The sequence below is a fragment of the Mytilus edulis genome, chromosome 1, assembly GCF_963676685.1.
Source record: "Mytilus edulis chromosome 1, xbMytEdul2.2, whole genome shotgun sequence".
NCBI classification, from domain to species: Eukaryota; Metazoa; Mollusca; class Bivalvia; order Mytilida; family Mytilidae; genus Mytilus; species Mytilus edulis.
The window spans coordinates 116,481,055-116,495,478 of NC_092344.1; the positions used below are offsets into that span (position 1 = coordinate 116,481,055).

General features: G+C 30.9%; 1 protein-coding gene and 1 long non-coding RNA gene across 2 annotated transcripts; both read right to left on the reverse strand.

The window, feature by feature from the left end:
- Positions 1-276: 276 nt before the first annotated feature.
- Positions 277-6,564, reverse strand: LOC139501987 (cytochrome c oxidase subunit 5B, mitochondrial-like). The gene is made up of 4 exons (XM_071291308.1): positions 6,408-6,564; positions 4,336-4,442; positions 3,610-3,715; positions 277-558 (listed from the first exon to the last, which is right to left on the reverse strand). The coding sequence occupies exons 1-4, from the start codon at positions 6,520-6,522 to the stop codon at positions 446-448; spliced, it is 441 nt and encodes a 146-aa protein (XP_071147409.1). The 5' UTR covers positions 6,523-6,564; the 3' UTR covers positions 277-445.
- A 6,948-nt stretch (positions 6,565-13,512) lies between these two features.
- On the reverse strand, positions 13,513-14,424 carry LOC139501995 (uncharacterized). The gene is made up of 2 exons (XR_011658706.1): positions 14,211-14,424; positions 13,513-13,576 (listed from the first exon to the last, which is right to left on the reverse strand). It is a non-coding gene; the product is annotated as an uncharacterized lncRNA (long non-coding RNA).

A 14,424-nucleotide genomic window follows, 5' to 3' on the forward strand; every position in this document is an offset into this window, starting at 1 on the left:
CCCTGCTATGCAATGACAAATAGACTGAGCCAGAATTTTAACTGACAGTTTGCAGGAAGAAACACTTTATTCTGACTCAGAACTGACCAGCCTTTCTTTTTACTTAAAACATGCTGTGTTCAGCAGAAGTCAGCAAAACCAATTTTCTAGATGTTTGGACCCAAAACTGGATTTTAACTGCATAATCTATATAATGAGTTATTTTTTTTTAATTTGGCACAAACTATAATCATGAGTGCCCTACTATTTTCCCCCAATTTAAAGTAAAATAACATAACACAGTCATTTCTTTACTCACACAAATAACATTTTTCTAGTCAACCATCTTTTAATTATTACAATTTTTCAACTTCTTTTCCTATTTCAATTAAAATAGTCTTCCTGCTGTTTTATTAAATTGGATATCAAATGCATGTAAAATAAATGTCTAAGTCAAAATTCATCATCACATGTCTTGCAATTCTACAGGAACTAATTGAAACCATTTTCCACAATCACACTGCTTCTTTTCTCCTTTGTTAAGAATTGTGTACTTAATTTCTACAGCATCTTCATCACCTGAAGAGAAAAAATGAATGGTAAAACAAAAACTCTGTCTTGGATCCAGAAAAAGCTTAATCTTGATGTGATTTTGAAAAAAAGTATTCATGAAATCTTTATTTAAACTTTTGTAAAAAAATTTGAAAAATGTTACTACATGTATTACTAATTTCAACAGTTTTGTAATTGATAAAGTAAAATAACATAACACAGTCATTTCTTTACTCACATAAATAACATGTTTCAAATCGTTTTGCTTTATTTTTATTTATCCAGTAAACCATATAATAAAATTGAGATTCAAATAGAGTAGTTGGTCGAAATTAATCAGCTACCTGGTACATAAAGTTTAATTTAATTTTTTTTTTAATTTCTGTTGCATATACAAATGTGAATGATTAAAACAATTTGTGGGCAAATGTAAGCATATGTAAATAATTGTAAACAAGAATGTGTCCATAGTACACAGATGCCCAACTCGCGCTATCATTTTCTACGTTCGGTGGACCGTGAACGTGGGATAAACTAAACACTCTAATTTGACATGAAATTAGAAAGATCATATCATAGGGAACCTATGGACTAAGTTTAAAGTTTATTGGACTTCAACTTCATCAAAAACTACCAACCAAAAACTTTAACCTGAAGCGGGACAGACGGACGGTACGACCAGAAATGATAATACCCCTCTACTATCGAAGATGGGGGCATAAAAGGAAACATAAAGCCCCTCTACTACATGTATCGTAGGTGTGGCATAAAAATCTATTTGTATCTATGGTTACATATAATATCTTTTATAAAAGTATTGGAACTGTAGTGTCTTTTATTCAGATATGTATTGCAGAAATTCAAAATGTAATAACTAGCATTGTAATAATAATCAAAGGTAAAAGCGATAGTATTAAAATTCAATGTTATTATGACATCAATTGAACAAGCATTCTGAGAGTAATGCATTGCAATTAATTGTTACCTACCGGTTAAAAATTCATTGGTCTTGAACAAAATACTAACTTGATCTATAACTTGTCATGGCAAAAACTTTATAAAAAAATATTCAACTTTATTGGTAAGGCCTAAAGGGACTAAAAATTATCAAACAGTACAAATCATTTTTCAGGAGACAAAATGTGTGACACACAGACATCTCCATCACCATATTACATCCCAATTGAGATGATACAGTTATAAAGATGAAGTCTTAAAACTCACCCATATATATATGTGCATCTTCAACAAGAGCCACAAGCCAACATTATAGACTAGAACATAATTCATGAATAAATTCTCTTTTTAAAAGGAAAACCTATTGATTTTGATTTGATTATTTTTTCTTGATTTTGATTGTTTTTATCATCTTAAAGATTAATGGCACATATCATTCAGTAAATATGGTAATAATTTCTGTATTAAAACATTTCATCTCTAATCTATAAGGTTTTTAAGATAACAGGCTAAAAACATACAAAACAAGAATGTGTCCCTAGTACACTGATGCCCCATCCTCACTATAATTTTCTAAGTTCAGTGGACCATGAAAATGGGGTAAAATTACTAATTTGTCAATAAAATTGATTGGACTTCAACTTCATCAAAAACTACCTCAACCAAAAACTTTAATCAGAAGGGGGACAGATGCACAGACTGACAAACGAACAGACCAGAAAACATAATGCCCATGAATGGAACATAAAAACAAAATATTTTTAAATTTCAACCAATCAGAACACATAACTGACCTGATAGTCATGTTGATTATTCAGAACTAAAATTACAAATAATGTGGAGTTCAATGGTTTCAAACGAAAAGATTAAAATGTAAAAAGTTATAAGAAAGATGGACACAAAGTGATGGCAAAAGTTCACCCTGGTAGGTTAAAAGGGACATAACAGCTGTGTTCCATATGATCAGGGTTTCAGCTAGGATTTGGAGGGCTTTAGTCACTTTTGTGCGCTATTAAATTTAACCTATTTTTGTGTAATAGCAAGGGACCAAGGATATATATTACTAGCTTCATCTTTGACTTTGTCAGATTTTAACATGTTAAAAGGACATAGGCATGATTGTCAGTTATTGTATGATTTGACAGTAATGGCCCTTGTTATGAAAGATTCTGACATGGGATCTGGAGATTTAGTTCACAATTTCTATTCAGTTTGTTCTAGGGGATATTCCTGATCAACAAAAGTTGGATTCCATCGTTTTTAAAAAAGGAATCACAGCAGAAATTAACTTGCAATGATTATATCACTGCATAATCATTTTCCTTATAAAACGTCTAAGTTGATATTTTGATAACAATCCTATGAAGTTGGAACTGTATAAAATCCTTTTTGGAACGATTTCAATGACTGTATGGAGGTTGTAAACAAATCAAGAACAATCAATAAATCACGTTTTCTACTTTCGGTTTTAAAATGAAATGAAAACGGGAAGTGACATGTGGATAATAAATTCAAAGCGAGTCCAGATTCATAAAGAAATTGTCATTTTTTTATTTAAATTCCTTTAGTAAGGGATAAATATTTGTCTCTCCCTTTGATTGATACTAAATGATTTCGTATTTTACGTTTTTGGTGTCTATAAATAGTCATAGGGATACTTCCACGCATGCGTAGCATACTGTACAGGAAGCACCTGTTTGACTCTTGAAAACATTAAAGTTTTGAATAAAGTTCTATATTTTAAATGTGAACTGTCAAAAGTTTTTGTAAACTGGATGTTGAAATGCAGAATGACTGATTTTCCTCAGGAAAATAATTATTATAGTCAGTTAAGAGGTTTATTAATAATTAACGAATTAGTGACCCATCGGATGGCGATAAGCTGATTAGTTGTAATCACAACTTGTAACACCTGTTGCAAATGTTAATTATCTGGGGGTCATAAAATTGTCAAAAACATAAAGACAGGTAAATTTATAATATTTTAATTTGCGAAAATATTTTTACAATTTCAAAATTTAAGCGACGAAATTGCTTTGAAATACATTCGTCAATGCGAAAATCATTTCATAAATTACGAAAATGACAAGCGCTAGCAAAATCACTGCATATATTACTTACATAAACACCCAACTATTCGCCATTCATCTGTAGATGGGACTAAATTTGGACAAGCAAATGTTCCCAATTCTAAAGCCTGTTCCATCATGGCTGGCTCAAATGGATCCTGTAATTATTAAATTCAATTATATAATTTAGCACAAATTAGAAAAATAGAAAATGCTCAATTATTTAAAAAATTGCTAGCATGGAATTCCAATCAGACAATTAAAAATCTTCAAAAACAATTTTTTTTGTTCATACATCATTGTTAATAAATTTTGTTTGGCAACTCAAACTTTGATTTTGATACTAGTTCAGTAATTCTTTCACTTTATGACGAAAATAAAATGATTTAGGGTCAGTCAAGTAACCTTAAATAGAAATATCTTGTTTTGCCTTTGGTCAAAATTTTCATGCATTGAACACGCATGAACAGACGTTTGATTTCGATTTAAAAAGGAGAAGTCACTTCTCCCTGTGGTTCTGATTCCCTGCTGAACATGAACATTTTTAAATTTATCATGTTTGGGAATTTCTCGCTACATTGAAGACCTGTTGGTGACCCTCTGCTGTTGTTTTTTATTTGGGCGGGTTGTTGTCTCTTTGACACATTCCCCATTTCCATTCTCAATTTTATTGTAAAACTAATTCAGTAGTGATTTTAGACATTCTGGCTGAAATCCTACTCTACCATAAATTAAATTTGTTTCTGTTCTCTGAGCATTTTAGGTTTCATTTACTTACATCAATCCCTGCAGCACTACCAATAAGGTCAAATTTTTCTGCTCCTTCAACAATTTTTATACTATCATCTACTGATATTGTATCAGGTATCTTTTTTTCCTTTTTGCCTAGAAGAGAAAATTAACACAAATAACATCATTCAACAGTACACTGGACTCCATGGTATTAACTGTTCCTGCTGCGTTAAAAATAAAAATATAACACAAATGTATTATTTAAATAAAATACATATGACACATGAATAACACTGTCAAGAATAAAATAAAATTTGGCTAATTATGGTTACAATTGAGAATACCAATGATATATTGTCATTAACAATATGATTTAACAGATCTGAAGTTCTGATGTCGTTAATAAACATGAAATAAATTTCTCAATGTTCTAGTAGTTAAAAGAACTGTGCATAACAAAACTTCCATGAATGATTTCAGATACCTGGGACTAAGTCTTCACAACCTACTGATTTCAAATTTAAGAGCTATCTTCCTCACAACTGAGAGTATACTTTAAAGAGATAATTGTCCTGGACAACAAGTATGATCAAAGAATTTGAGATAAAAAATTTCATTGACATGTACAAATAATCAAAAAATTGCCAGTATTAATAATAAAATATTACTGGAATACTGTAATGACTGTTACAGTGCAAAACTGAAAATTGAAATGTTGTGTTGTATATCCTAAATGTGGAGGAAATTTAAATATGTGTATATGATATGAATAATTGCAGTAGCTTTTGTTAAAATGAACAGCTGCGCCATGAGCGCACTTACATAAATCATTTCTATACTACCCTACAGAATATGGATGATTCTGAAAGTGCTGGAAACTTTTATATAAATGTTAATAGAGCAGGGATACAGGCACCCCTTCCTAAGTTCTATCAGGTGGATGACATTATAAAGGTGTGCGGAATTGACAATTTTTTCTGGTGAAAGACAAGATTCAAGAAAATGAAGTACATGTATTCCTCGTTTTCTTGATTGTCTTTTTTTTTTCTAAAATGGCACATAGTCATAAAAAATGCAGCAAATTTTCCAACAATAAATAGACCTATCTTACTGAGAAGTTACACGCCTGTGAACCCTTCGAAAAATTGACAATTTTCAAGGCTACTAACTTTCAAAAACTCATAATAAACATATTGTTCTTGGAAGAAGTTGTTACATTTTCTAATAATTGGTGATGATTTTAACAATTAAAAAAAAATTATAAAATTTATATAAAAATAGGGAAATTTTCATTGTACTTATAAACTCAAAATCGTTAACTTTTTTTTATTCCAGCATTTGCGCAGAACGCAGAAATCTACTCCCTTCTTCTGGTCTCATAGTCACGAGACTGAGTATTCCTAAAGGTACATAATACCAATTTCATTTTTAATAATAGTTTTGAAATGAATAAACTTTACCTGATATTCGTGTTTTTTTGTTAACATTGAACAAGACGTCATAACTTAAAAACGTCATAAGTAAAATCCCTAACAACAGAACCAAAATCGCAAACGTTACAGTATTCCGTTTCTTTTTTAACAAATTTTGAAGTTATAAAAGAAATAGTTCATACAGATTTCGTCCCCTTTCACAAATAAAGCCTGCCTCATATTATTTAAGAATATGCTCTTTCATTTTCAAATGATCAAGACTACAATGTAATACTCAAATAAGGGATTGGTTACTCATTTGTGGATTAGTTGGAACCCCATTTGGAGGGTTGTCCCCAACCTGTTTATATGCTGTATATTCATTACATGTAAATATTTCTAGTTATTGTCTTCATATTTTATGTCTTATTTTCACCTTGAAAGTTGAAAAAATTATTGGCAATGACAAAGATTCCTGTCAAATATATGATCTTTATAAATATCCTACGGTTTACTCGAACCGTCTGTGGATTGAACAGAAACCGTCCGGTTGCTTCACCAATGTATGGTTCGATGATTAAAAAGTACCGGTTGTAGTATTTTGGTGATTGTATGACAAAATTATAGAATTTCCGCTACTATAGGGATGTTTGCTGTAACAACAGCATCGTATGTGATTTGAGGGTAAAATATGAAAATTGCATACTCCAGTGACCGAGTTCATTATCCCTACGACAGGCAGTGGTTGACAATGGCCTTGCTAAAGGTAAGAAAGCCCTTTTAAGCACGTTGTATCCCACTCTGCAGAGCGGAGAGGCCATATTTTCAGAAGGTCATAAAAATCTCGCACTCAAATATTCTCGCGTGATGCGAGATTTACATTTAGTTGTTTAGTTAACTCGGCCCGTTCGCTATATTCGTCACCAATAATCGTCATGTATATCATCAGAGACTCATATCATAAATCAATTTAAAGATCCTATATAAAAAAAGTATTAAAACAGAATAAATATTTTGGAATATTAAAGTACATGATTTTTCTGTCTTGATAATAGAATTGAACGTAGAGGACACAGCTTGCTCAGATGATTTTAAATACATGATTTTGTTAAATGCTTTACCATTTTAAATAGATGATATAGTAGATCTATCAGTTACCCTTCTTCTCACTATACAACGGTTCTGATTGTGTTCATCATTATCTTTGAGAAATATACTGTATTTGTTGTCTCCCTTCTCTTATATAGTTTTAGTTTTATTGCCAGTCATGTCAGTCATGTATTGTAATTTCAAATAGTTCAATGAAAAAAATCACCCGGTGACAATATTATGATCTATTATTTGTACACTTTAATTTAAACTAAGGCGTCTTGATTGACAAATAAAAAATGTTGTTGTTGTTGTTGTATAAGATTATAATATGCCGAATCCACACCTGAAGTAATCAGACATCCCTGTTTTTATCTTAAATAAAATCAAAAATGAAATATTGGAAAAACTTGTGACGATTGAATAAAAACGAAAAAATCTAAAAAAAATTAAAAAAATTGAACAAATATTCAACTTAACAAAAATATGGATTACAAACATTTGACAATCTATATTTAACAGTATAACTATTTAATAAATTATAAATTTAGTAAATTATATTATCTTTTGGCGTTTGAATCCAAAGTAAAGGATCATAATATGAAAGTTCTTCTTTTTATTTGCAATATATATACTTCGTCTTTAGTCCCCCAAACCTAAGTCAGGTATATCACAGGCATCAAAGACATATATAATATGTCTCTACAGGAGAGACATATATAATATGTCTCTATACAGGCATGCACCGGGAAAAACCATCAGTATGTCGATGGTCAAGTTTTCTGAAATTCGGAAGAAGAAGAGAAGAAGAATCAAAACGTTCACTATACATGGTTAAAACGATAAAATTGAGAATGGAAACGAGGACTGTGTCATAGAGACAATAACCCGACCATACCGGGGGCAGCAGAACAATGCCACCAATGGGTCTTCAACACAGCGCAAGAGAAAATCCTGCACACAGACTGCCGTTGTCTCTGTTAAACCAGATACATATAATACAATTCAGTAGAAACAGAAATCTTTGTTAGAGAAGGTAAAAATGCCAAATAGTTATATTTGATTTTTTACATCAATTTCTATAGGCTTCATACGTTGAATAAAGGTTGCATAATTGAGAATTTTATTCATCGTATAGATGTGTTTTAGTCAAATCATAGTTTGAAGATTCGAGATTGTAGTACACTTTTAAATCATAGACACATTTTCATAAAAAAAAAAGCCTCGATTAATGTAGGTGCAACTACAAGTGGATCTTCTTTAGCATAATGGCATAGATTGAGCTGAAAACATCCAAAGAAATAAATAAATTGACCATTTGCATTTCTGCCCCCGGCAACAGTTGTTCAGTGGGGAAAAATTAAAAAAAATGGGCCAAAAAATTATCAAAAAAGAGATACTTGATTGCATTCTTTTATAATCGGGTGTGGTTCAAGTGACTATTCTATCTTGAAAACGTATAAAGCAAAAAACAGTGATACATTATCTCGCGTAAGATCTTTTTTAAATATTTTTTAAAATACTGGTGATGTACAGGTAAATGAGGCGCAGTATGATTTCAATAATTGGCGCAATTAATGACATCAGAAAAAAAGAAAGTGGCGCAATTGATACCTTTTAAAACTTTCATTGGCGCAAATAGATTCTGGCCAATATTAGATATAATTAAAGTTAAAAAAAAAAACGGGTATCAAGTTTTGTTATATCATGAAATCCGTTTCAAAATCACAGGCATTTGGGGAATAACCCTCCTTATTCGGCTATAATATTTTGTTTTTGTATTTCTTTCTTTAAATCTATTATTCTGTATTAGCTAGTTTAAATATTTTCTCTTATTTAGTTTATGCTTATTTTTTCATACGCCGGATATTACAGTCATTACAGCCAAATTCTTCAATCAACTTACCAAAGAAAAGGAAAACAATTCAAAAAGGTCATTTTGTTTTAAAAATCTTTTAAAGAATACATTAATCTCTTTGAACAGAAATCTGCTAATTAATAAGGGTTTTATCAAAAATTTAATTCTAGGGAAAAGGTTTTAACTGAACTAAGAGAAAAGCTAAAATCTCGAAAATTGAACTTGACCTGTAACTTGTCGTAATGAATCAATTAACAAAATATCAAATCAATATCTTCAAGCATGAAGAAAAATATCCTGGAAAACTGATTTGCCGGACTGACAGATGGACAGACGGACGGACGACCTGCAAACCTACAGTCCCTCTCGACTTCGTCGGTAGGGGACAAATAAAAAAGTTTATAATTGTCGATCCTCTGTTATTATTTTCCATGCAGGCGAATTTGGAATCTGTGCGATTTTTTTGGTGAAAAAAAGGATGGATAAATAAAAAAAAACCTAGAGAACTTGACCCCGCAAAATGTTCACGTGTGTGTCCAAAGTCAGGAATATTGCAATTGTTAGTTATTCGTTGTCTTTTATTTTATCTTAAAGTTTTGTTCTGAAATGTGAAAAATAAAATTATGCACAAAAAATATTATTTTTCTTCAGCGATAAAAATGTTTTGTCAGTAATTCGTACCTAACAACTCGGCCCAATCCTGAGGAGAGAGGACTACATGTATACGTGACTCGTCGTGTCCTCTAAACAGGCGGATAGACATTTAAAACACTCAACCAATACATCTGCAGTATTAATTCACATTTCTTACCAGGCATTCATTTGATTTCACGTCATTTGTTGTTTTAAGAAAGATAATGGGGCTAACAACTAAATGAAACGATTTATCTGTGAATTATGAATGTCAGAATAATTACAATAACAAATGATGCAGGAAGTAGCTCTTTTAAATAATTGTCCGCTTTTAGAGCAAACATTGCGATATTTTCTCTCATATGATTACAATAACCAATTTCACCGTGTGTTATTTGACGAGCAGACAATTATGCTTATTTGTTCATAAAAGCCAAGGAATATATAACCGTATGTCGATATATTAGAATTTAGCAAAAAAATATGTGTAAATTTAAAAAGACAATCAGAATATCTATCTAGTCAGGACAGTCAGCACACGTAAACCATATTTTCAATCACACAAGAAAAGTCAAAGAAAATTGATCGTGAATTTAAACATGTTAAAGAAAACATAAGTTTTAGATTTTAACAAATGTGTTTGTACATTTTCTATATATTAATGTCAGTACAAATACTTAGGTGTGGTATTTAGTTTCTTGAATTTTATGTAGATATACACAACAGCTCCTGAAAAAAGACCGGGACACTTTTTTTTCAAGTGAAGCAATATTTTTACACTTGCCTCTCATAATGCAAACAAAACCATTATTACAATTCTAATAATAACATAATACCTGACTTACGTATTGCATCTGAAATCTATGGTTATTTTTTTTCACACACATTATATAGAAAATTGTATCAATAAAGAAATGAAAAACATATCAACATTACCAGGGAAACTTCATACACCAGTTTTTAAATTTAGGAGTCGGAGGTAAACCTGTTAGTTACCCTACTTCCATGAATTATTCATTCAATATTTTTAGACCTTGTGAAATATCGGTGTCATATACTTTAAAAGGTGTCAAAATGACTATTCTGTTATATGGTTTTTACCCAAAAAAAATGTATTAACGAAAAAGATTCATGGTATGCCTTTATCAAGAAATTTTTAGATATTTGAAATAGGAATAATTTCTGGAAAAAAAACCATTGAAAACTTGAAAGCCAGTTTATACAATAATGAAAGTTTAACCAAAACACATTCATAACAATCAGGATATTTAACTTAAGTAATGAGAAATGCTCAAATCAAATTGTAACAACAAATGAAGAACATATAGAACATTTAGATTTGATTTGAATTTGTGCGTTTGATTTATCTCACGGCGTCATTGGAAATAGTGAGCTAAACAAATGCGTATTATCTTAATTTGTAAAAGTGACCATTTTATCAAAATTGAAACAGTATATGTAAGTTATGTCAGGATGCTTGAGAAGTTTTTGAAATGTCCATCTAGGAAAGAAAATGAATGACGAGAACACGTTCGTCTGATTGAATGAATATGAATATGAATATGAATATGAATATGAATATGAATATGAATATGAATATGAATATGAATATGAATATGAATATGAATATATAGCAGCTATTAAAAAGATCTTGCATACAAGCATATTATGATAATTATAGTTCCGAAGTTGGTTAGGTCTAAGTAAAAGTGTCAGTGTTTTCTTTACAGATGCAACAGCTAGAGTTTCATTATATCATGATTTATATTTTACATGCATTGTATCAAACTTTGCTTATATGTTAAAACAATCGTATTTATAATTATTATCCAGTTGCTTTTCAGTGGTGGATCCAGAAATTGTCGTAAATGTGCGGCCCACTGATTGCTTAAGAGAGGGGCACTCCACTCATGCTTCAGTGAGCCCCTTTGTAATCAACCAGTTTTTCCCATCAAAAGGGGAGGGCCGGGCACCCTTGGTCCCCTCTAAGTCCGCCTTCAATTCAATTCAATTCAAAGTTTTATTTCGATATTCAATAAACTACATAAACACAAGCTCTGATTACGGGGCGCTGAATGGGACTCTTGTAATTTTGTACTCGAAATTCAATTTTGTACGGACAAAAGTGAGTTTTGTTTAACAAAAATGAGTTCAGTTTAACAAAATTTGTAGCATACTACAAATTTAAAATTTTGTCATACAAAATTATCTTTCAGTGGACAAAAGTTACTTTTGTCATGACAAAATTAATTTTTGTAACACAGACTTTTCTTTTGCTACCTAATTTGAAAATTGGGCGACAAAAGTCAATTTTGTATGCAAATTTGTTAAGTTTGGATTTGACGGTGAACTAATTTGCATACAAAATCGACTTTTGTAACACAAAATTGACTTTTGTGAGACAAAATTGACTTTTGTGAGACAAAAAGTGACTTTTGTGAGACAAAATTGACATTTGTGAGACAAAATTGACATTTGTGAGACAAAAAATTTTGTCTAACACAATTGACTTTTGTGATTTAATTTCCATATCAGGTAACAAAAGTCAATTTTGTATGCAAATAAGTTTATATGTGCATACCTTTTTAACAAAATTGACTTTTGTCATGACAAAAATGAATTTTGTCTACAAAAATGAATTTTGTCTACAAAAATGAATTTTGTCTACAAAAATGAATTTTGTCTACAAAAATGAATTTTGTCTACAAAAATGAATTTTGTCTACAAAAATGAATTTTGTCATTACAAAATTGAAGTTTTCATTAAACAAGTCTGTATCACATAGTTTTGTAAGACAAACATGATTTTGTTGTGACAGAATTGAATTTTGTACAAAACCACAGGAGTCCCATTCGGCGCCCCGTACTGATGAGGTTTTAAATCGACTGAATAACAAAATGTATACACACATACAAAAGTAATAAAAACAACACAATTTTAAACATGCAGCGCACATTAAGATACCATAGATGATATATAAAAGTTAAAACCATATATTATGCAAAGGAAAGAATATCTTAAAAGAAAGCAATACGTTAGAATGATAAGCACAGCAGATAACAGCAATGAAAAGAAAAAAACAACAGATCAAATTGACCCACAGAAATAAAAAATGAAAAGCACAGGTATAAAACACTATATGCATGCACTGCACTGGCATGAGCTCAGTTATTTGGATCCAATGTTTATATTCATTTTACAATTGGTAAAACGATGCGTTGTTGTGTTACCAAGGATTTGTATAGTAAAACTTACTAATGCAATATTCGCTTTATCAAGTTTGAATTATTGTATATTATTTATCTAATAACGATCATTCTGCTCAGAATGAGCTTTCTTATTTGCATACTGAAATAATTGTGCATACTGTGTGTCTCTTAGCAAGACAGGAAAGCATTGACAATATAGTTTTAGATTCGCACTACTTTTCTGAGACGGGAAAGATGTCAAAGCAACAGACATAGCAGCACATATAAGAAAGGCATGATGTTGTGGTCAACAGAATGATTGTAAGTTCAAAATGATTTCACCTAATGTCTCTTAATCATGACGAAAGATTCATAAAAAAACAAAAGATGCATTAAAAAAATAAAATGTGTTCAAAATAATCAAAGACAAAGAATGAAGAATGCACTATTAGGTATCTATGAAACAAAATGTAAAGATTAGCCCCTCCATTATCTAATTCAATTAATGATAAAAGGTCGCGACACAACATTTTTTTCAGTTGTATGTTTTAGAAAGCACAGCAATATTTTATTGACAAAATGATTTCAAGTTGGAAATGCCAAATCATGCAAAGTGCAAAGAAACCTGAACCAATTTTCGACTTTTTTGTAATAATGCCTTGTAATTAACATATATGTGTTATACATATGATCGGTTGTTTTTGTTTATTTGTGCAAACTATTGGTCAATCAGGTCAATGTTGACGTAATCTTTGGTACTGTACGCATACAAAATAAAAATATTTACCTTTGGTATATAAAAGTCCAAAAATGTTAACGCCATTTTGCAGTATACTTTCTGCATCAAAATAGACACATCTGCCTATTTAAAAATTTGCTGGCAAAATACCTGCACCAATAACTTCTTGACAGATAGAACTTGTGGTGCAATTTGCGTGTACACTGAGTGTCCTTGCGAAGTATGTTTGAAGAGGATTCTACACAGAACCTCAAATGCAGTGAACAATTTGAATTTGGATTAGATTCTGTCAACATCCGACCAACCTTTTGTTTTATAGATGCCAAGGAATAAAATCACCAACACCATGAAGATCATCATCAGTGGTGCTGAAACAACATAATTGATGCTTGCATTTTGAAACCAAGATCATAGTGGACCATTTTCATCGAATTTAGATTGTCTACATGTAATCCATGATAAAAATATGAAACTACACGTACTGAAATATTGATCTTTGTGCAGTTATACGCGTCATGATGTAACTTTCTGTTGGTTATTACTTTTTGACTGATGTATGTCTTTTGATGTTAAACCATTTAGGGGCTACACATGGGACACCATTGTGATTGCCTATTCACTAGATAATCAACAGATTTGTTTCGGTCTGTCGACATACAGTTTACACATCATCAAATTGATATGCACTTCAACACAAATAGAGTCCAGCAGATTGAGGTACTTTGCATATAAATGATTTACGGTATGTTATTAATAGGGCGAGTTTCCATGATAGTAGGGAGAGAGAGAGAGATAGAAAGAGAGAGAATCATGACCAAAGATTCAACTAAGAATTATTGGTGGAAAACATGACAGCACATTTAATACTTTCGATTCAACTTTGTACTCACCTCATGAGCATAATGATACAAATAAGAAAGTATATCCATATTACATAAGTTTTACATATATAAATATAACTCCTCAGTTTTAACAACATATGTATAAGCAAGTATCACTTACTTCTGTAAAAGCACTACATACTACGTGCACTCAGTCACATTCACATATTCGATGACAAAACTTAAAAAAAAAAAAATCTGTATATATTCGCAAGGCTGTGACATAAGTATCCAAATCATAGTTAAACATCAAATCTGTGTGAAAAACACATACACAAAAACAATATTTGATACAAAAAAAATCTCAACTGCATCGTACGTTACATAATACATGT